Source organism: Caretta caretta, chromosome 3, assembly GCF_965140235.1.
Source record: "Caretta caretta isolate rCarCar2 chromosome 3, rCarCar1.hap1, whole genome shotgun sequence".
NCBI classification, from domain to species: Eukaryota; Metazoa; Chordata; order Testudines; family Cheloniidae; genus Caretta; species Caretta caretta.
Window position 1 is genome coordinate 36144718 of NC_134208.1, and position 21868 is coordinate 36166585.

At 40.8% G+C, this 21868-nt stretch overlaps 1 protein-coding gene across 3 annotated transcripts in view; it reads right to left on the minus strand.

Moving 5' to 3' along the window:
* DCDC2C (doublecortin domain containing 2C) overlaps positions 1 to 21868 on the minus strand; it is a 114092-nt gene that overhangs the window by 24400 nt on the left and 67824 nt on the right. For all 3 annotated transcript variants that reach the window (XM_075126427.1, XM_048845436.2, XM_048845435.2), the window contains exons 9-11: positions 12302 to 12364; positions 6853 to 6894; positions 1689 to 1758 (exon numbers count right to left, since the gene is read on the minus strand). In XM_075126427.1, coding sequence (XP_074982528.1) covers positions 1689 to 1758; positions 6853 to 6894; positions 12302 to 12364 — 175 coding nt within the window. The remainder of the gene's footprint in view (positions 1 to 1688; positions 1759 to 6852; positions 6895 to 12301; positions 12365 to 21868) is intronic.

The window sequence follows — 21868 nt, forward strand, 5'->3', positions numbered from 1 at the left end:
ATTCAAATGTGTGACTACAACCACCAGCATTACCACACCTGTGGCTTTGCCACTTGCCCATCACTGTAAAACTTTCCCCCATCATCAGATCACGGGCATGAATTATTTTCTGTGGTGATGGCTTGTGTCACACCATCCATGCTCTCTTTTCCATTCAGCAGTGCTCCAGCAGCACGCATTCCCAAGAGAACTGGTAAGAGTTAGGGTTCAGGCTATAGCTGTCAACGTGGAATTATTCCATGAGCCCTCTATAGCAGTGATTCTCAAACTTATTTGATTGGGGCCCCTTTCTTTGTGTCTGCAGTCGTTTACACACACACACACACAAAGTACACACACAAAGTACACATACAGCAACCCAGCTCTGAAGACAGAGCAGAGAGTAGCGGCTGCTGGCCAGGCACCCAGCTCTGAAGGCAGCACCGCTGCCAGCAGCAGCACAGAAGTAAGGGAGGCAATGTGAAAAGTGGTATTTATCAATATCACTTTTCACAGCAGACTTAACTCCCCATTGCCACCCTTACTTCTGCGCTGCTGCTGCCATCCCGAGGTTGACAGCCAGAGTCCTGCCACCTCCAGGTGAGGGACTGAGGGAAGGAGAGCCCAAGCCCAGGCTACCTCCCAGTGAGGGACTAACTGTGTGTGGGGGGGGGGGGGAGGAGGGGTTAGAGCAAATCCAGGTGGTGGGGCTCTGGCTGTCGGCCCCAGGATGTTGGGGCTCCAGCTGTCCCTTTTATCCTCGCCTCCCAGGTGTGCATAGCCCTTCTGCATGAGCCCCAGCCACCAAGGGTTGACAGCCAGAGCTCTTTAAAAAAAAAAAAAAAGCACACAGCTCACACCTCCCTTGATACATTCCCACGCCTCTCTTGTGTAGCCCACCCCATAGTTTGAGAACCACTGCTCTATAGTAGTAGACATCGTCTTGCAATGCCATTGTAGAGTAGAATACTCTCATCAGCCACAGAAACCACAGAAATCAACATAGTAATTAGGGGCATAGGTTAGTGAGTGTCAGGGCATGTTCACTACATTTCTGGGACCCCTTGCTGCTCCAAGATCCCTCACAGAATTTGCCTGGGCATGCAAGGACCCAGTTGCCAGTTGGTACCACTTAGGAGGTACTGCGAGGATCTTGCCTATGCAGGGGCTATGTACCAGCAGGGAAGATTCATGCACTTGGTCTCCTTTTCACCTAGATTAGGCAGCCAATGAAGATAGTAGTAGAATCGCTATCTTGATCACCAGCACTAGATATTTCACACAGGCCTGTTCCACTAACAGTGCCATGGCACTAACCAATCTATTAGCTATGTGAGGCAGCATAAAAATAACTTTGTCAGATTGTTAGCCAACTTTATTTCAAAGAGCAAATTCATAATTTAGCAGCAGGGGAAAACTGATGCCAAGTTCTTTTTTCACTCATACTTATACCCTCATCAGCCAGTTCAATACACTTATACATGCTGACTTGCAGCTCAAATTTCAAATCTGCTGATTCAAAAGATTCCTAATCTACATCATTCAGTGTAGGAAACCTACAAATAGAGATTTGACTGGGAGAGTTTATGCAGGAAGGTGAAAGTCAGCTACATCTAACACAAAATTAGGATGACTGTATTACAGTTTTCTGTTGTAAATTTGTTTTGTGCATAAGTTCTTTCTAATCCATCAATAACTGCATAACATACCTTTAGATTCTTCAGGCTTTTTGAGAAAGAATCCAAACATATTTTTGAAGCTCCATTCTTTCTTCTTTTCCTGAAATACAAATCATTGGTATTTTTCTATGCAACAGGTTCAGAGACGGTGACGCATTGACTTGTAAGGAAAAATTAAAACAGCTAACATGTATAGAATGGCTACAAGAAAATAAGGGGAGACTTGCTGGCAGGCTACAAATATCTGAAGCATACAAAAAAACAAATTCAAACACAATTTAAATTATTTTCTTGATATACAAATGCAATTCCCACTGAAGTCACTGGAAATGTCCAGAACATTTCCAAGGAAGAATTTGGCCCAAAAGATAAAAGAGAATTATTTGGGTGTAATTTGGAGTAATCAGATGGAATCATGGAAGGTTAGATATAGTGAAAAACTTCCCAGTGGGACATTATTACAGCATTAGGCTGTAAAAGAGCTCCTAAGTGAGTACGCAAACTTTTCCTGTCACGCCACCCTTACCATTCACAGAATTTGTCCCCCACCAACTTCCCGTCACCTGCTCTGAAGGCCAGCAGAAGTAAGGGTGGCAATGCTGCTTCTGCTGGCAGCAGCCCTGCCTTCATAGCTGGGTGATCAGAGAGGCGCAGCTGCTGGTTGGAACATATATGTTGTTTGTGGCCCGGAAGGATCATCTTTTTTTTTTAATCCCGCTCCCGTACCACTCTGCAATAACCACTCTATTTTTATCCCATTCCTGCTATTATGGCAGTGAGTCCTGCAGAATCCCAGTTTCTTTGTGCCTCCCCAAAGAACCTCTGGTACCCCCCCCCCCAGAGAGGCATGCCTTCTAGTTTGTGCACAAAAATTAGTGGGTGCCAAGCTCCCCTCCCCACACTCCCACCCGCCAGCAGCCTCCTGACAATCAACTCCTCCCCCTTCCTCCGAGTGCCTCCTGCATGCCGCAGAACAGATGTTCTGCAGCATGAAGGAGGTGCTGGGAGGGAGGGGGAGGAGTGGAGATGGGGTGCACGCGGAAAGAGGTGAGGAAGAGGCGGGAGTGGGGAGGAGCAGGGTGGGAAGAGGCAAGGCAAGGGTGGGGTCTGGGGGAAGGGGTGGAGTGGGGGCAGAAGAGGTGGGTTGGGGGCTTGGGGAAAGGTGTGGATTTGGGGTAGGGCCTGGGGCTGAGTGGGGAAAATTAGAAGCCAGCACCTGTGACTGCTCTAACTCATTGTTGCATTAATACTTGATCTTCCTCTACATACAATATGCTAATGAATATGGATAAAAACCTAAATGGATGGATAGGACATTTAAAAGTTCAGTTTTGAATGTTCTCTCCATTGTTTTCCTGTTTAGCATTATTGATGACTGATGCTTAGTTTATACAACTTCTCGGTGATCAATGGTGACCTTGTCTAGGTGGGAAGTACTAAAATACTTAATTGTAGCCAGAGAACATATAAAGAAAATAAGTGGAGAAAAAAAATTAAAGATACTGTGTGGGCAACATATTATAAAAATCAATAAACAGAATCAATGTGACTTTGATTTTTTAATCACAAAATTTCTATGCAAGAGACACTTGATCAAACAATCTGAGTTTTATTGGCAGTTCTAACAATATTAATTAAAGAGAAACCCTTTGCTAGTATACTGATAAAGCAACCAAAAATTATCAATTACTGTTATAGTTTTTTGCATATATTCAAGTCCCATAACTTGTTTAAACCTACGTAACCAGCTGTACACACTGATAATATTGCCAGTGCAAATATCTAATTTTCAGTTTAAAATTTTCATGAGAGGGAAAAATAATAATTTCTCCATGATACTTGTCACCTTTAGCTGAGGGTCTCAAAGCATTTTACAAACATTAACCTTCACATTCTTTAGACACACACAAAAAATAGGAAAGAGTTTAATACTCATAAAGGAAGAAGATTTGTAACAATCAAACTATACAATTCTTTTGGGTATTAAATTTTAAACATCCAAAGTCAAGTTTTGCTTTAAGTTACATGCCTGCAAACCTATTTCAAATGTACATTTCAAATACAATTGTTATTATATTCCCTTTCTGAGTATTAAACTCTTCACTTTACCCTCTTAGTTTCCTTGAAGCATCTATGTATCTTACGTCTGTTGTTTTTGCAAATTAATACTATTTTGATATATAATGTGTTCTACAACATATTAGAGATTATGGGGGGGGGGGGAACTTATCTGAATTTGAATGCTTAAAAGTTAGTAACATGCACAGATCCAAACCCCATAAATTATAGAGAGTATAGCTGGAAGCAGAATTTGGTCCACAGGACATAATGAATTGTAAATACTAAAGGATAATCATGCTGACATGTAGGTTAAACTAATGTATTGGTGGCACATGAAACTAAACTAAATATATATAGAAATGCACACACACATACAGTCCCTTCATTAGAATCACAAGTAAAAGATGTAAACTATTTTACTCACATTAATAACATTTTACTCCAACATAAAGTTGTTTAAGGCCTTGTCTCAGGAAAGAACTTACGAATTTGTGGTCATGCTTAACTTTAAGCATGTATTTGAGTCCCATTGACATCAATGGGACTCAAGCACATGCTTAAAGTTAAGAACATGCTTAAGTGGTACACTGAATAGAAATGCTTTCCTAAATCAAGATGCTTTCCTGAATTGGTGACTGTTAATGGGCTACTCCTGTATATATAATTAATTTGTTTACTACTTCTGAAACACAAAATTTTCACTCTGAGCTCTACAAATGTTTTACAGATTCTCTGTCATATATTTAATCCGACTAATGCAGTTTTATTAAGTGATCTTTGTACACTATAGGAAGATATTGCCTCTTAACAATGGGTAATTATACATTTCTCCTAAGCGTTGGCCAAGTTTCAATGCCAAAATTCCCATAGGGTACAGCATGTATGATCATGTTTCTAATACAATAGCCTTAGACAAATCATTCCTGAAAATAGCATGACAACTCACTGTGAGGGGGCTCACTCACTTCTTGTCCATTCGGTGTGAACCTGCACTCACTCTCTCTGCTCCCAGCACCCCCTGTGAGTTGTTAACCTTGTCAGGTGGGACTTGAGCGGCCCAGCCCTCTGGCCAAGTCCCATACGGTCTCTATGCACAGACAAATCCCTTCCAGGGTAAAAGGTCCAACAGGGCCTATCCCTGTGCCCTCGTTAGTCTTTAGCCTGTCTCTAGGCTCAGTCCTCAGCCCCTTCTCGGCTAGCTTTAAGTCCTTACCGGCCCTGCTATAAAGCAATGCCCCCAGGGCTTCATCTCTGGAGACTCTGCCTTCTCAGTTTTTATTGCCCCAGCTCTCCAGCCAGATCACTTCTTCAAGTTCAGTCCCCTTCTTGGAGTAACAAATGATTGGCCCTTTGCAGGGTCTTCAGTCCTAGAGCCCTTTAAATTCCATCCCTGTGCTTGGGCTTCCACATGAAACTATTTCGACCCCATTTGAAAACCCAGTTTCTTTGCTGTCTGCAATGTTACCCTTTCCATAGATATGAATGAGATTCATGATGCCCCTAAAAATCCTCTGTAAATCAGGAGATTAGAATTGTGCTCTAAATCTCTCTCCAATAGAGCAGCCCCAGTGTTAACCCACCCGATCTTCTTTGTAATAGGAGCGTTAGGGGACGAGCACTAAGGAAGCGTCGTTCTAAGTCAGCCATAAAAATGTTGGCATACTGTGGGGCCATGCAGGTACCCCTACTCTACTTGTGCTACATTGATGCCATCTTCATCATCTGGACCCATGGAAAAGAAGCCCGTGAGGAATTCCACCATGATTTCAACAATTTCCATCCCACCATCAACCTCAGCCTGGACCAATCCACAACAGTGGTCCATTTCCTGGATACTACAGTGCTAATAAGCGATGGTCACATAAACACCACCCTATACCGGAAACCTACTGACCGCTATCCTTATACATGCTTCCAGCTTCCATCCAGGACACACCACACGATCCACTGGTGACAGCCAAGCTCTAAGATACAACCACATTTGCTCCAATCCCTCAGACAGAGACAAACACCTACAAGATCTCTATCAAGCATTCTTAAAACTACAGTACCCACCTGCTGAAGTGAAAGAACAGATTGACAGAGCCAGAAGAGTACCCAGAAGTCACCTACTACAGGACAGGCCCAACAAAGAAAATAACAGAACTCCACTAGCTGTCACCTTCAGCCCCCAACTAAAACCTCTCCAGCACATCATCAAAGATCTACAACCTATCCTGAAAGACGATCCCTCACTCACGGATCTTGGGAGACAGACCAATCCTCACTTACAGACAGCCCCTCAACCTGATACAAATACTCACCAGCAACCACACACCACACAACAAAAACACTAACCCAAGAACCTATCCTTGCAACAAAGTCCGATGCTAACTCTGTCCACATATCTATTCAAGTGACACCATCAGAGGACCTAATCACATCAGCCACGCCATCAGGGGCTTGTTCACCTGCACATCTACCAACGTGATATATGCCATCATGTGCCAGCAATGCTCCTCTGCCATGTACATTGGCCAAACTGGACAGTCTCTACGCAAAAGAATAAATGGACACAAATCCAACATCAGGAATCATAACATTCAAAAACCAGTAGAACACTTCAACCTCTCTGGTCATTCAGTAACAGACAACTTTGGCAATTTTGCAACAGAAAAGCTTTAAGAACAGACTCCAACAAGAAACTGCTGAACTAGAATTAATTTGCAAACTAGATACCATTAACCTGGGCTTGAATAGAGACTGGGAGTGGCTGGGTCATTACACAAATTGAATCTATTTCCCCATGTTAAGTATCCTCACACCTTCTTGTCAATTGTCTGAAATGGGCCATCTTGATTATCACTACAAAAGTTTTTTTCTCCTGTTGATAATAGCTCATCTTAATTAATTAGCCTCTTAGAATTGGTGTGGCAACTTCCACCTTTTCATGTTCTCTGTACGTATATATATCTTCTTACTACATGTTCCATTCTATGCCTCTGATGAAGTGGGCTATAACCCACGAAAGCTTATGCTCCAATAAATGTGTTAGTCTCTAAGGTGCCACAAGTACTCCTGTTCTTTTTGCAGCTACAGACTAACATGGCTGCTACTCTGAAACCAGTAACTTGACATTCTTTTTTATACAAACCTTTTTTTCAATATCCTCATAGGCACTTCCATCTTCCTCGACCTATAAAAAAAAGATACACGATTAGTCACTTGCACTTTCAGTTGCAATGCCATTACTAACGTTTATCACTCTTTCTTTGCTCTCAGTTTTAATCTCACACACGGACAACATATAAAGAATAGTTTTGACATGCACACCATTTTCCTTTATTGTAAATTCTATTAAATCTCAAATTGACTTTTTCACTGTATTTTAATGACCTGAACAGTGTTTGTACATTTTTACTAAAAGTAAGTTATAGGCATCAATTTCTCAAGAAACATAGTGCTTGAAGAATTACAAAGACAGACAAGTTTAATCTTTTTTCCATGAAGAATATAATGACATTATCACAAACACTCAGTTATGCTAACATTTTGGATCAATATTCCAAACTATACATATTTTGTCATTTAATTTTTTTTTATCACTATACAAGGGGTTGAGTTCTGCTTTCAGATATGCAGGCACAATTCCCTTTGGGTTCAATTCTAAGGGCAGAGTATGGCCCTCAGGGCAAAACTGGGATTAGCCCTTTGAAGATGTGTGTAGAAGAGAAGGAAAGCCACAAGTAGCTCATCCTCTTCTCAAGCAGAAGCATTCTGTAATCTGAGCCTTGAGATCATCCTGTGAATAGCCTGCCAGAGTCTTGTGTCTCCGGCCGATTATGGAGTTGGAAGGGACTAGGGAGAAGTCTTCTCTCCCCAAATCTGCAAAGAGCTAGGCAGGTGAAGACTGCAGAGTGGAACATGCTATACTCTTTGAAAGGGTGTAGAGTAAGTGCCACACTTTGCTCCCCTGACACTCCTAGCAAAATTGCACGTTAAGAGAGGCTTAAAGCTGCAATATGGATCTAAAAATGTAAAATTAGAACTTGGAATAAAAGGGTATTTTAAAATATCCATTAGAACTATATTAGAAGCAGTACAACAATGACAGTACAGTTCACTGGAAGTATGATCAGACACAGACATACAGAGCCTAAAGTCCTTACTCTGCTTTTACTTATTTTTTTCTCAGACAAAACTGAAAATACTTCTGGATTTGATCTGTTATAACTGTTAAAGGTCATATAAAGGTACAAAAACTCTCCATGTTTCTTCAAAATTCTTTGTTCTTCCTCTTAAACAGTATCCCTTCAAGTGCCAGAAGGTCACTCATTTCATTATTTCAGTCCTCCATGTTCAGAATGATAGATGATTTTCAGTTTCTTTCAAATGTTCTTTTCACAAATGAAGACATTCTTAGAACTGTTTTGGAGGAACACAAACCCCTAACAACTTTCAGATTTATTCATTTATATATTTGCTAATCAGAGCACTCCTTTGATATCCGATCTCTCAGGGGTAGATTTGTATTTAAAATTATATTTAGCTTCCTCTTCCCAGTATCTGTTTTTGGGCAATGCCACAATAAATCTAGAAGATTCCCCGTTTCCTTCCACACAATGCCAGTAAAGAACTAACGCCCACATCCTGACTTTATTTGAGTTCTTACTGAAATAAGAGACTCTCTATATTTCATTTGTGTGTGTCCTTCACACTTGGAATGATAAAACAAAAAATAGTTTTATGTAGTTATTGTCTGTTTCAGGCAGATCCAAACTCCTATGCCCACGTTCCCTGCATATGACTTGGGCCTGATCACAGTTTTGACAGTGACTTCAAGCTCTGAGTCCAAAATTTGCAAAATAAGGTGCTTAAAGTCAGGCTCCTAAATCCATATTAAGGCACCCAAATAAGGATTACAGGGCCCGAACTTTAGGCACCCTTTTTTTTAAATCTTGGACTAAGCTATTAAACTGCCTCAGCAGCAGATGGCAATGCATCTCCCAGCTGTTGAGTCATTACAAGTAGTAACTGCCTCACCCATAATCTTTTCTTTTTTCCACCAAAAAAAGAATCAAATAATGAAAAAATATATATTTCCCCGTTCCAGCTAGGAAAAAGAGAGTGAGTGTGTATCAGCAAACACATTCAGAACAAAAGGTTTCAAGATCCAGGTACCATAGTTGGCCTTAGTTTTCACCACTGTTTCTTGTGATCACTGTGGTTTGCAAGTACCTCCTCCCCACTCCTCATTATGAAAACCCCACTAAAAGAAAAAACGGTTTGCTGGAAGTGAACCGTTAGTTCATGGATTTATATATTGTTTATTATTTGTGATACTATTAATCCCTGTTCTGATACTGATTAACTCTGTGTTTCAGGCATATCATTTAGCATCCTTGTTTCTTCCATATAAACTCTAGATCGGGGTGGTCAAACTACAGCCTGTGGGCCGCATCCAGCCCGTCAGGGCTTTGGATCTGGTCCGCAGGATTGCCCCCCATGGTGTGGCAGGCCCCGTGCTACTCTCAGAATTGAACGCCATCATGTCCCTGCGGCCCCGGGGGCAGGGGGGGCAGAGAGCTCCGTGCATTGCCCTTGCCTCCAGGTACCACCCCCCGAAGCTCCCATTGCCTGGGAACAGGGAATCACAGCTAATGGGAGCTTCGGGGGAGGTGGAGGCGTGGCAAGGGCAGCGCATGGAGCCATGTGCCCCTCCTACCCCAGGGGCCGCGCAGGGACGTGGTTCCAGCCGTCCGGCGTGGCATGGGGCAAGACAGGTGTGCAGGGAGCCTGCCCTGGCCCCATTGTGTGCCGCTGCCACCCCAGAGCCGCTTTAAGTAAGCAGCGTCGGGCCGGAGCCCGAACCCCTCCTGAATCCTACCCCATAACTCCCTGCCCTAAGCCCCCTGCCTGCACCTCAACTCCCTGCCCTGAGCCCCCTGCACCCTGGTGCACCCCAACTCCCTGCCTTGAGCCCCCGCTGCACCCCGCACCCCTCTTGCATCCCAACTCCCTGCCCTGAGCCTCCTGCTGCACCCCGCACCCCTCCTGCATCCCAACCCCCTGCCCTGAGCCCCCTGCTGCACCCTGCACCCCTCCTGCATCCCAACCCCCTGCCCTGAGCTCCCTCCCGCAGTCCGCACCCCTCCTCTGCCCCCAATCCCTTGCCCTGAGCCCATTCCTGCACCCCGCATCCCTCCTGCACCCCAACCCCCTGCCCTGAGCTCCCTCCCGCAGTCTGCACCCCTCCTCTGCCCCCAATCCCTTGCCCTGAGCCCATTCCTGCACCCCGCACCCCCTCCCACATCCCGCACTCCCTCCCTCACCCCAACCCCCTGCCCTGGCCATGCATACAATTTCCCCACCCAGATGGGGCCCTCGGCCCAAAAAATTTGCCCATCCCTGCTCTAGATAATGCCTTACTCAAAGGCTCATTGTGATCATTAACTGATGTTTGTAAATGGAAAGCACTATGTGAGAGATTATGAGAATAACATCTAGTTGTGCATTAAATCTTTAAAATAATCTATCAGATTATTAACAGTATGTCCAGTTCTCTAGCTACAGAGTATAAATTGGTTATAAATCTATGGAAGGGGATGTGTGTTAGTAAACAATGTGATTAATAATTATTGGGCATATTTTTACAAATAATTATCAAAGGTTTGTTTCTAATTATCCTGTGGAATCTGGGATCAAAGTACTTACTCCATTACTGAACCATTTAGTTACTTATTATTTATGTTGCAAAGGGCACAGTGCCTACAAACCACCCCTTGGCTTACTTGTGGCATTGAAATAAAAACAGAAGCAAATGTGTGTTTAATACAGGCTTGAACCATTTTGATTAAACGATATTGATTACAAACACTTTTCTTCTTTTTATTCCTTTTTTATATCCTTTAATTAATCTGAGAAAACTGTCTTGTACAATATCACACACCTTCGGCCTACAATAAAGATAATTATTTTTGGGTGCATCGAACCTTAATTAAAAGTAAAGCTATCCAACCAAAATCTTGTAGTTATCACAACTGTGGCAGACCAGCCTGTCATCTGTACAGGTTGGTGTACCTTGGAGCCAGCATACACTGCCTTTCACAGCTGCTCTGGGCTTGAAAGTGGTGGAATTTGTGTGCATTAGGCTCTAGGTGCTGAACAAGCTTTGATAATTGTCAGTTTTTAACGCACATGAAAGACACGAATTAAGCAAACCTTACAACACACTTGTGAAGTAGATACTATTACATACATTTTACAGATGGCTAAAGCAAGGCACAGAGACCTTGTCCATGGTCACACTTTGTGGGAGAATTAGGGCAATTCTACACTGCAGCGCTACATCAGTGCAGCTGCACCACTGTAGCGTATCTGGTGAAGATGCGCTATGCTGACAGGAGAGTGCTCTCCCATCGGCATAATTACTCCATCTCAGCAAGAAGCAGAAGCTATATTGGCGGGAAAGCATCTCCTGCTGACAAAGCGCTGTGTGGAAAGTGCAAAACTTGTATGGCTCGGGGCAGGTTTTTTTCACACCCCTGAGCGATGTAAGTTAGACCAACTTAAGTGATAGTGTAGACCTGTCCCTAGGAAGAGAACCTCGGAATCCTTTGTGCAGTGTTCTGTTCTAATTACTAGACCACACTGACTCTGTTTTTCATTTTATAGTGCCCAAAGGGGAAGACATTGATACAGGAGCAATGCTTTGCAGATTAACAATTCTCTCAGAATGAAAACTACATACTGGATGAAATCCTAGCCCTATTGTAATCAATGGCAAAATTCCACTGACTTTTATGGGGCTAGGATTTCTGCCACAGTGTGTACTGCACAAGGCTGAGAGTTAGCACTTTGTCTTAAAATCTTTTTTAAATAAAATATGAATAAAAATCTAGGCCAAGATTTTCAAAAACAAGTGCCTAATGTTAGGTTTGTGAATCCAAATTTAGGGACAAAAATACATGTCCTGAGTTTCAAAAGTGCTCAACAGCCAGCTACTTCCCTTGACTTCTATGTTGGCTGCTAGATGCTCAGCACTTTGGAAAATCAAACTACTTATTTAAGTGCCTAAATATGGACTTAGGAACCTAACTTTAGGCACTTGGTTTTGAAAATTAAGGACATTTACATCACTACAAATGTAGTGCATTTTAATTTATGGTACAGATGGGTTAAGGAAGTGATGATTAGCTATAGGCTAGGTTCAAGTCTCAGTCAAGGCTGGTTCAGCAGCCACTGAAATTTTATGAACTGTTATTGTAAATCTGAGGCCCCAAATGACAGAAATATAGTTAGTTCAGATGATCCTGCAAGATTTCCACTACCTTTGAATAATGTATATTTCATGAGATCAGATGTTCTTTTGAGAGTTCAATGGCATCAAAACCAAAAGAAGAAAATAGATCCAGCCCAGTTTGGGATCCAACATAGGACTAAAGCTACATTAGTTGGTTTGGATCTCAGAATCAAATACAAGTGTTTCACATTCAATCCTGAAATTCAAAAAGTGGTTAGATTCAAGGGTTGCTAGTCTAGTCCACTCTTAATTTACAGATTTATACACTTTCCTCCCTACTGAGAAAACAAAAAAATCTGACCTCATCAGCAGGAGTACTGGCAGGTGCCACAATTTCTTCTTCTTGGACAATCTGAGCTGGAACCTAGGTGAAAAAAAATCAATGTAATAGACAGAATTTGTATCCTAGCTACTAACTACTTTTCTATTACACTTATTTTGGTTTCAATTTCATTTTAACATACATTTTAAAATAAAATTTTAGTCTACCCAACAGTAATAATAGACAGAGAAATACTAGCTTAATAATTTGTGCTTCAAAATATGTACGCACAAAAATTATGTACTTGTTAAGAAACAGAAGCGCTGATCCAGCAGACTTTACTTTGACTTCAGGCTGAGTATGGACTTCAATGGGACTTTTGCCTAAGTTATGGCTGAAGGATTTGGCTCAAAGTATTTAAATAACGAAATGTGTATATTTCATATCAGTAAAAGAAAGTCAGTTCATAAATAATTTATATGAACTCATAATCAGCATTAATGTTTGAAAGTGATTTATCACAACCACAAGGAATGAGTGTGGTTTACAATACCAAAAACATTATACCAAATACCAAAACCTCCTTCCATTATGCTGAAATGGCTAATGATCAGCTTAGTAGAAGGTTTCTGAGTAAACAGGTCATTTAAGGAAGTTTACAAAATAGCACAGTTATGACAATCTCTATAAAGTTTACAGAAATTTAAATCCGCACTAGACTGAATTTGGAATTAAAAAAACTTCAGAAAGTAATTCTAACAGTGAAAAGGAAAAATCTCTTTTCCACAATATACCACTAAAAGTAAAAAGCAAAGTAAAAGAAAAGTAAACCATCTTTTCCTGCTATACAATGAGGATATAGATTAAACACACTGGGCCACAATCTGCACTTCTTTCTCACATAAGTAGTTATATTGACTTTGTAGGGACAAGGTGTATGAGTAAAGCAAGCAGCACTTGATCCATGTCAGGACACCTTAGTTTCCTTTGCAATGTTATGACACCACTTTCTCCATAGAAACATAGGTATTTTACTTTGCAAGTACCAGCTTAGCAGGTGCTTTGGAATTTTAAAACAAGAATTAATTGTAAACACTAATGGAACATAGGGAGTGAAAGGGACTAGGAGCAGAGAGAAAATTTAGCTAGGAAGGTTTGTGAGAGCAGAAAGCTGCAAATGCTCTGCATAAAGTCAAGGAACTTCATTTTGGCTTGATGGAGTAAAATAAATTTTGGGAAACTACCTGACTAAATACATTCTAAGAAAAATATAAGAGAAGGAAACAATTAACAGTCAGAGTAATGCAAAGTAGCTTTAGAGTAGAAATAACCTTAGATGTATTGTTTTTCCAGGCAAAGAAAAATTTTGCTGCCCCTCCCACAATGCATCTCCCCAAACCAAACAAAAATAAATCATCAGAATTTTATACTACAAATATAAAATCATATCCGTGATGGGATCAACCCTACAAGACTACCTGGCAAATAGAAAAAAGAAATGTGTATTTACGGCTCTCTCTCTCATTCTCTCATTTACACACACATTCTATTCTTTTGTATCATATTTAATTTCTTTCTGTTTTCCTCTCTATCATTTATTATTTCTGTTCCCATCCTCCATTTGTCCCATTCTTTCTCTTTCCTTAGGACCGTTATCATTTTTCCCCCTCTAGGGCTATCCCCATATCTTCTGATGGCTTTCCTTCACACATCTTCCTGAACCACCAACTCTCCGCAGCTGTCTTTCTTTACCCTTTGCCCTTCTCTCATGCATCCTGCACCATTTCCTAGAAGCTTAACTATGCCTTTCCAAGGATATCCCCCAGTAAAGCACATTGCATTCTAGCCTTATAGTTACTTAGGCACAGATTATTGTGGTGGCGACTTCAAAAGGGTTTATTTCCCGAAACTGAGGGAAATTATGGGCAAAACTAATTGGGAGGAAAAATTTAGACAGAAATACATGAATGAAAATTGGGAATTCTTTAAGATGAATTTCTTGGATGGCCATCTGGTGAGGCAGAGTGGCCTCCCACTGATGCAGAGGGGGAGGTGTTGCCCCTCGAACCCAGATGGGTGGAGTCTGGCCAGTTATGCTGGTATGCCCTGAATATGAGATTTGAACATTAGACTATAACCTATGAAATATTTGACTTAGGTACCTGGATGGAGGCCTGAGGCTGGATCACTTTAAGGGAACTGTATTGTTTGGACTTCTGAGTAACCAGTAAGGTAATAAAGAAGCTGTTTTATGCTGTCTTGGTAAATCTAAGTATTGGAATATCCACCAGCTTTATAGGGATTGTCTGCCCCATTTGTTGCAGTTCACCCTAATTGAGTGACCATAGCTGGCCCCCACTGGGACTCCATTCACATAGGGAAAAATCCATGCTAACAGGGCTAAGGACAATAGGAAGGAGTTTTTTAAGTATATTACAGGGGTGGCCAAACTTACAGACCCCTGAGCAGCATACGACAATTTTCAGAAGTTTGCAAGCCAGGGCACACCTGCTGGGAGTCAGGTGCCGGGGCTCAGGGTTTCAGCCCTGCTCCTGCTGAAGCCCAGAACCCAAGCAGGCACGCCCTGTGAGGCTGAAGGCCCAAGATCCTCCTCCCCACTGGGCAGAAGCCTCTATCCCACCACCCTGCTGCAAGGCAGAGTCCCAAGCTCCCTCCTCAGTCTGGTAGGTGGAGAATGGGGGAACCCCGAGGGGGAATCTGTGAGCTGCACTTTAATTATAAAAGAGCCGCATGTGGTTCATGAGCCAAAGTTTGGCCATCCCTGGTATATTAGGGACAAAAGAAATCCTAGCAATGGTAGATGGAGATGGTAAAATTATTAATAATGGTGCAGAAAAGACAGAAGTGTTCAATAAATATTTCTGACTTTTTTTTAAATAAGAGGGAGGATGTATTCATATCACATGAGGATGATGAAGCAATTTCCAGTCTGTTAGTTGCTGAGGAGGATGCTAGACATCATCATCTACTAGTGATAAACATTTTAAAATCAACAGACCTAAATAGCTTGCACTAAAGAGTCTTAAAAGAATTGGCTGAAAAAATCTTTGGCACACTGATGTTAATTTTTAATAAGTCTTGGAAGACTAGGGAAATTCCAGAACACTGTAGGAGTGTTAATGTTGAAAGTGGCAATATTCAAAAAGAGAAAGCAGGATGACCCAGGTAAATATTGGTCAGTTAACCACACATCAATTCCAGGAAAGATAATGGAAAAGCTGGTACTGGATTTAATTGATAAACAATTATACAGGATTTAATTGATAAAGAAAGAATATAAAAGATCCTTGGATGTATAAACTGGGGGGATAGAAAGTAAAGGTAGGCAAGTGATTTTGCATCGTGTACAGCAGGGGTCAGCAACCTTTCAGAAGTGGTGTGCTGAGTCTTCATCACTCTAATTTAAGGTTTCGCATGGCAGTAATACATTTTAACATTTTTAGAAGGTCTCTTTCTATAAGTCTATAATATATAACTAAACTACTGTTGTATGTAAAGTAGATAAGGTTTTTAAAATGTGTAAGAAGCTTCATTTAAAATTAAATTAAAATGCAGAGCTCTCCGGACCGGTGGCCAGGACCCGGGCAGTCAGAGTGCCACTGAAAATCAGCTTGCGGGCTGCCTTTGGCACATGTGCCATAGGTTGCCTACCCCGGTGTACAGCATTGGTGAGACCAATATTTGAATATTGCTTATCGTTCTTCCACCCACATTTTTAAAAGGATGTTGAAAAATCTGAGAGGGTACAGAAAAGAGTGACAAAACCGATTCATAGAATAGAATCATAGACTCATAGAATATCAGAGTTGGAAGGGACCTCAGGAGGTCATTTAGTCCAACCCCCTGCTCAAAGCAGGACCAAGAGCTGGAGAAAATATCTTAAAGTGATACATTTAAAGAGCTCAATCTCTTTATCTTTTTTAAAAAAAAAAAAGATTGAGAGATGACTTAATTACAGTTTATACATACTTTCATGAGGAGAAAATACCAGACTCTATCAGAGAAAAGCATAAACAAAAACTAATGACTGGAAACTGCAACCAGTCAAATTCAAATGAAAAGTTAGGTATGCATTTTTAACTGTCAGAGTGATTAACCATTGGTACACTTACCAAAGGAAGTGGTAGAGATTCTCTACCTCTTGATGTCGTCAAATCAAGTTATTTGGTTCAATGCTAGGTAACCAGATGAAATGTGATGGCCTGTTATATAGAGGGGGTTAGATTAGATGACACCTAATGGTACCTTCTGGCCTTAAACCAGTGGTTCTCAAACTTTTGTACTGGGGACGCCTTTCACACAGCAAGCCTCTGAATGTGACCCTCCTTATAAATTAAAAACACTTTTAAATATATTTAACACCACTATTAAAGCTGGAGGCAACGTGGGGTTTCGGGTGGAGGTAGACAGCTTGCGACCCCCCATGTAATAATCTCATGACCCCCTGAGGGTCACGACTCCCAGTTTGAGAACCTCTGCCTTAAACTCTATGAAACTATGAAGAATCAGAAAGAAATGATAGCAGTCTGGGATAGCTGTATCTGAAATAGCATCACCACCAAGAGCAGAGATGCATCCAAAACTTTCCTCCTCCTGCCCAAGAATGAGAATAATGAAGATCAAAGACACTTCAAATAGAAGACCATGCCTTCTAGATATTTCCTCCTCCTCAAATCAGCATCTCCTCCATCTTATCTGGGCTCATTTTTAACCAGTTTCCTCCCAACCACTTCACCACACTTGTCAGATTGATGACACTGCAAAACAAAAAATTCTCACTATTTCCCCTGAAGTCTTGACATATATATTGGAGAGGATGGTTGGCAAGTTGGAACCCTGCAGTATTCTGCTTGTCAAAGATCTTGGGGAACTAAAATAATGCTTTCATTCTACCCTTTAGCACCTTTCAAAGAGGAAGGAAAGAGTCCACTGAAGGGTTATCTTCCTGAAAGATCCCACAGACAAGTTATCAAAGCCTAGTAGTTATTAGTATCAAAGGCTGCTGATAGCTTTTGATCCTCATCAGCATGTACACCATTGCTGAGAGAGATTGCCATCAACAAAACCACCTGTGCAGCTAAAACAAAACTGATAGTGATCTGCAACATTTGCAAGTTCAAGATACAGCTGGAGCTATTCAGACACCACCTTTCCAATAACCTCCCCAAAAATTAAATGTTAGAGACTGAGACCCTTAACTTCATGAGATTTTTTTTTGAGCAGTGCCCCAATAATGGCAACCTGCCCTGTTGAATACTCTTTTTTCCGAAATATGATCTAAAATTAAAATATAGTTTTCAAATATTTTAATATTTAAAGCCATGCAATTTGATTAAAAGTGCTTTATGACTAAATGTAGTAAAATGCATGCGCAGCATATGCGATTATTTAAAAATATAAATAAAATTAGTAGTTTGCAATGTTGGTATTTGCTGCTCTATATTAGAAACTCTTTGAGACACTGGTCTTGTCTACACTAGATAGACTTTGCTGGTATAGCTATACCAGAAGAGCTATGCCTGCAACCTCTCCTAGTATAGATGCAGTCTATTTTATTTTAATTATTTTGCCAGTATAGTTTATACCAGTTCCCTGAAAAAAACAAGCAAAAGGACTTTGATGTCGCTATCACTGTGTCTATGCTCTTTACTGTATAGCTGTGCTGGCAAAACTTTTAAATGTAGACCAGGCCGCAGACCAAGGTTTCCTAAGTGTTTAAACAAAGCCTAACGCATCAGGAGACCCAAACCTGATTGCTGAAAGCTTTTCATCTTCACCTTCGGACCAAATCCTGATGCCAATGAAGTTGGTGGCAAAAATCCTGTTTTCTTCAGTGGACCAGGATTTGACCCCAAGTACTTTAGCATTAAAGGCACAATATCAGTTTGAAATTCTCAGTTAAAAAGTGACAGGTTTCAGAGTAACAGCCGTGTTAGTCTGCATCTGATGAAGTGAGCTGTAGCTCACGAAAGCTTATGCTCAAATAAACTGGTTAGTCTCTAAGGTGTCACAAGTACTCCTTTTCTTTCAGTTAAAAAGTGTGTTGAAAGTTGAGTACCCTGCCCGTTGTTGGGGTTTCAGAGCCCTATTTATTTTTAAAAATACATTTATCTTCCCTGTTGCTGTGTAAAAGATTCACACACACACAAAAGAGGGAAGTGACCAACTAATGGACTATACAGTGGAGACAATGAAAACTAACTTTACACAATGGGCTATGAAATGCCTAAACTTTCAATTATACTGGATTTTAGGGGTTACTTGTATCAATAGTAAACAAAATATCTTCAGAAATAAGTGTGACTTTTAAATTTTTGACAGATTTCAGAGTAGCAGCCATGTTAGACTGTATTCGCAAAAAGAAAAGGAGTACTTGTGGCACCTTAGAGACTAACCAATTTATTTGAGCATAAGCTTTCGTGCATCCGATGAAGTGAGCTGTAGCTCATGAAAGCTTATGCTCAAATAAATGTGTTACTCTCTAAGGTGCCACAAGTCCTCCTTTTCTTTTTAAATTGTTGGTCTCCCTTTAATTATGGGCAAATATCAAAAGCCCGTCTGACTTTTCTAGTAAAGTCTGCAGTGGTGTTCTGCATTGATATCTTCAGCAAAACTGAACAGACTGTCTTCTGGAAAACTGCTTGGAGGGCCTCCAAGATACACCTTTTAAGATTGCAGCAAGATGTGGAAATCAGATAAGCTCTCTGTTTTCATCTTTCCACGAGGTCGCGTTTACCAAGCCAGGTTGGTTCTATGTTAACTATCCCCATTGCAAATTTTATCACAAGTCCCAAAGGCTTGTATTATCCAACAAAATTTCTTGACTGGTGATTACATTTCACTTTTTGGTGTTATTTCAATGGGAATTATATTTGTATTCTTTAGCTGATTTTTTTTTCCTGCTAGTCTTAGTCCTAGTCTTCATTTAAAAATTGGATTGACCTAGCTCCATTTCTCAGGCCTGTGAAAAATTTTGCACCCTGTGCATTGTAGTTGGGTCGACCTAATGATTTAGTGTGGCTAAACAGTGAAGAAACACAGTTTAATATTTCTGATTTTGTAATTCCACTTATCTGTATTTTTTGCCCTGAAGTATAATTTGAAAGTGTCCACTGATGGTAGAATAATGGAAATGCAGTGTTACTTCCTGCCAGTCTCTTGAATGAAATCTTCAAAGAATTTCAGCATTGTAAATATAGTATCAGTTAGAGAGACACCAAAGTTGTATTTAATTTCTTAGTAAAAGAGACAGATGAAGCCACTTTATTTTCAGGATAATCTTTTCATATGTAACAGGTTGAGGTCTATCTTGTGATAATATCAGGAAGGAGCTGTGTAACAGGCAGGCCCAGTTCCTGAAATATTATATGAGTTCAAAAATGGCAGCAAAGAAATTCTTACAATAGCTGACCAGTTTCCAATCTCTATATGGCTAGTAGAGTTAATAAAGCATCATGAGTAGACAGCTGAAATGTATATGCAAACCCATGCAAACTGTGAACATGAGTCACTAAAGACTTCTTTTAGTATTAGTATCATAGAGGTGAACAACACAGGTATTATCTTTGTCTCTCAACCAATGAGCACATGGTTCTTGTGCTTAAGTATTCACAGTGGAGAACAAAAGTATTCTGGCAAATTTTTTATTGATCTAGTTATCAGTTAGATGGATTTATAATTATAAGTAAATAATGGGTCTGTACAAGAGCCATTTTTCACCAAGGAGGTGATGTAGTGTTTGGCCGAAATGGAGCACTAATATATGGGAAGCCTCGTTAATAAAGCCTATAGAGTCAGGTTTCATTCTGCACCTGTATACAGAGCTACAAAAAAAAAAAAAGTGTCCGGTGAAATACCCAGGGAAATTCAGAGAGCGGTGATGATAAAGCATTTTCTGTGCAAGAGTGTGTGACCCACTTCCTTTGAAGGCCAATTAAAACTAGTCACAGAACACAAGAGAAAGCTAGCATGCCCTCAACAAACAGCTGTCTTTTTCTCAGTCTCCAAAAGTAACGCTATGTAGCTTAGAGTGCAGGCAGGACCAAGTTTATCTCTTACTCTGAGAATAGTAACTTCCAGTTGTTACTAGAATTAGGGGACTTTGTGGGGAAATTAAAAGAAACTATGTCTCCTTTTATAACAGCAGCTGGCACTGGGATGTCTTAAGGAGGAATATGACTTTCAGTCTCTATATGATTAGAATGTATATGAACAGAGAGGCAAAGGAGTGTCAGGTCATGAACCAAGCTAACCTGAGCTAATCACTCCAGATCAGTTCCTACATATTGGTGGGCTAGTAAGCAGCAACCCACTGCTGCATCTTGAGCAGCATCTGTTCCATGAATAAACAGATGACTTCACTTCCCTGGGCTGTCCATCTGGCACCTTTCACAAGCTCTAAATTCAATTTAAAATACAAACAAAGATTTTACTGTCACAAGTGGTTTGACCTGATAGATGAACTGAATGAGAGAGTTCACAGGAGGTAATAGTTCATTGCCCTTAGGCAATCTCTCTCATTCTTCCTGAAACTGAAAGATGATGGTGTCTTTAATCAGATTTGTTTATGCAAAAAAGAAACATAAAAGCCATTATTTGTATTTGGAGAAGATCAAGATAGAGATGAAGTAGCATATATCATGTATCCTGACTGGTAAACACTTCTCCTTGCTTCATTTTTAAAGTATCAGCAACACTGATGTTTTAACCAGTCTGTTGGAGTACTGTGCAAGTATTGTTATCCAGATGTTTAAAACATGGAACTGGTCTAATCCCTTCCTCTATACACAGAGCAGACTGAGAACTGTATCTGTTAAATTAAACATGAGATCTATGCTCTTCATTGGCTATGTCTACACCACAAATTAACTGTAGCATGGGTAGACATACCCATGACAGCTTTAATCTAGCTAGCGTACATAAAACGTGGCACAGACCCTGACACAGGCTAGCAATCCGAGTATGTACCCAGGGTCCCTTGTGAGGTAACCAATGACACCATGACTTCACTACTGTTGTTACCCAGACTACCTAGATTAAAGTATGTAGACCAATGTCTTATGGTTGCCTTAGACAATAACTAAGAATAAACTTACAACAAAAGACAACAAGCCTTTAAAAAAAATTCAGAAGCTGGCAAACATAACCTGAATCTGCCATACAGTCCACAAATACAAGAAACAAAAATAGTTTGGGTCTTGTCCTGAAAGATGCCACAAATGTACAGAACAGTCACAAAGATATCATGTTAGATCATAAAATCAGAGAAATGTCAAGCTGGAAGGGACCATGAGAGGTCATCTAGTCCAGCACCCAGTACTGCAGCAGGACCAAGTAAACCTAGACCATCCCTGGTCTAACCTGTGCTTAAAAACCTCCAATTGTGGGGATTCCACAATCATCCTTGGTAACCTTAACTATCCATATAGTTAGAAAGTCTTTCCTCATACGTAACCTAAATCTCCCTTGCTGCAGATTACAGCAATTACTTCTTACCCTACCTTCTGTGGACATGGAGAACAGCTGATCACCATCCTCTTTATAACAGCCCCTGATATGCAGGTCCTTTATGCAGAAGACAGCCTA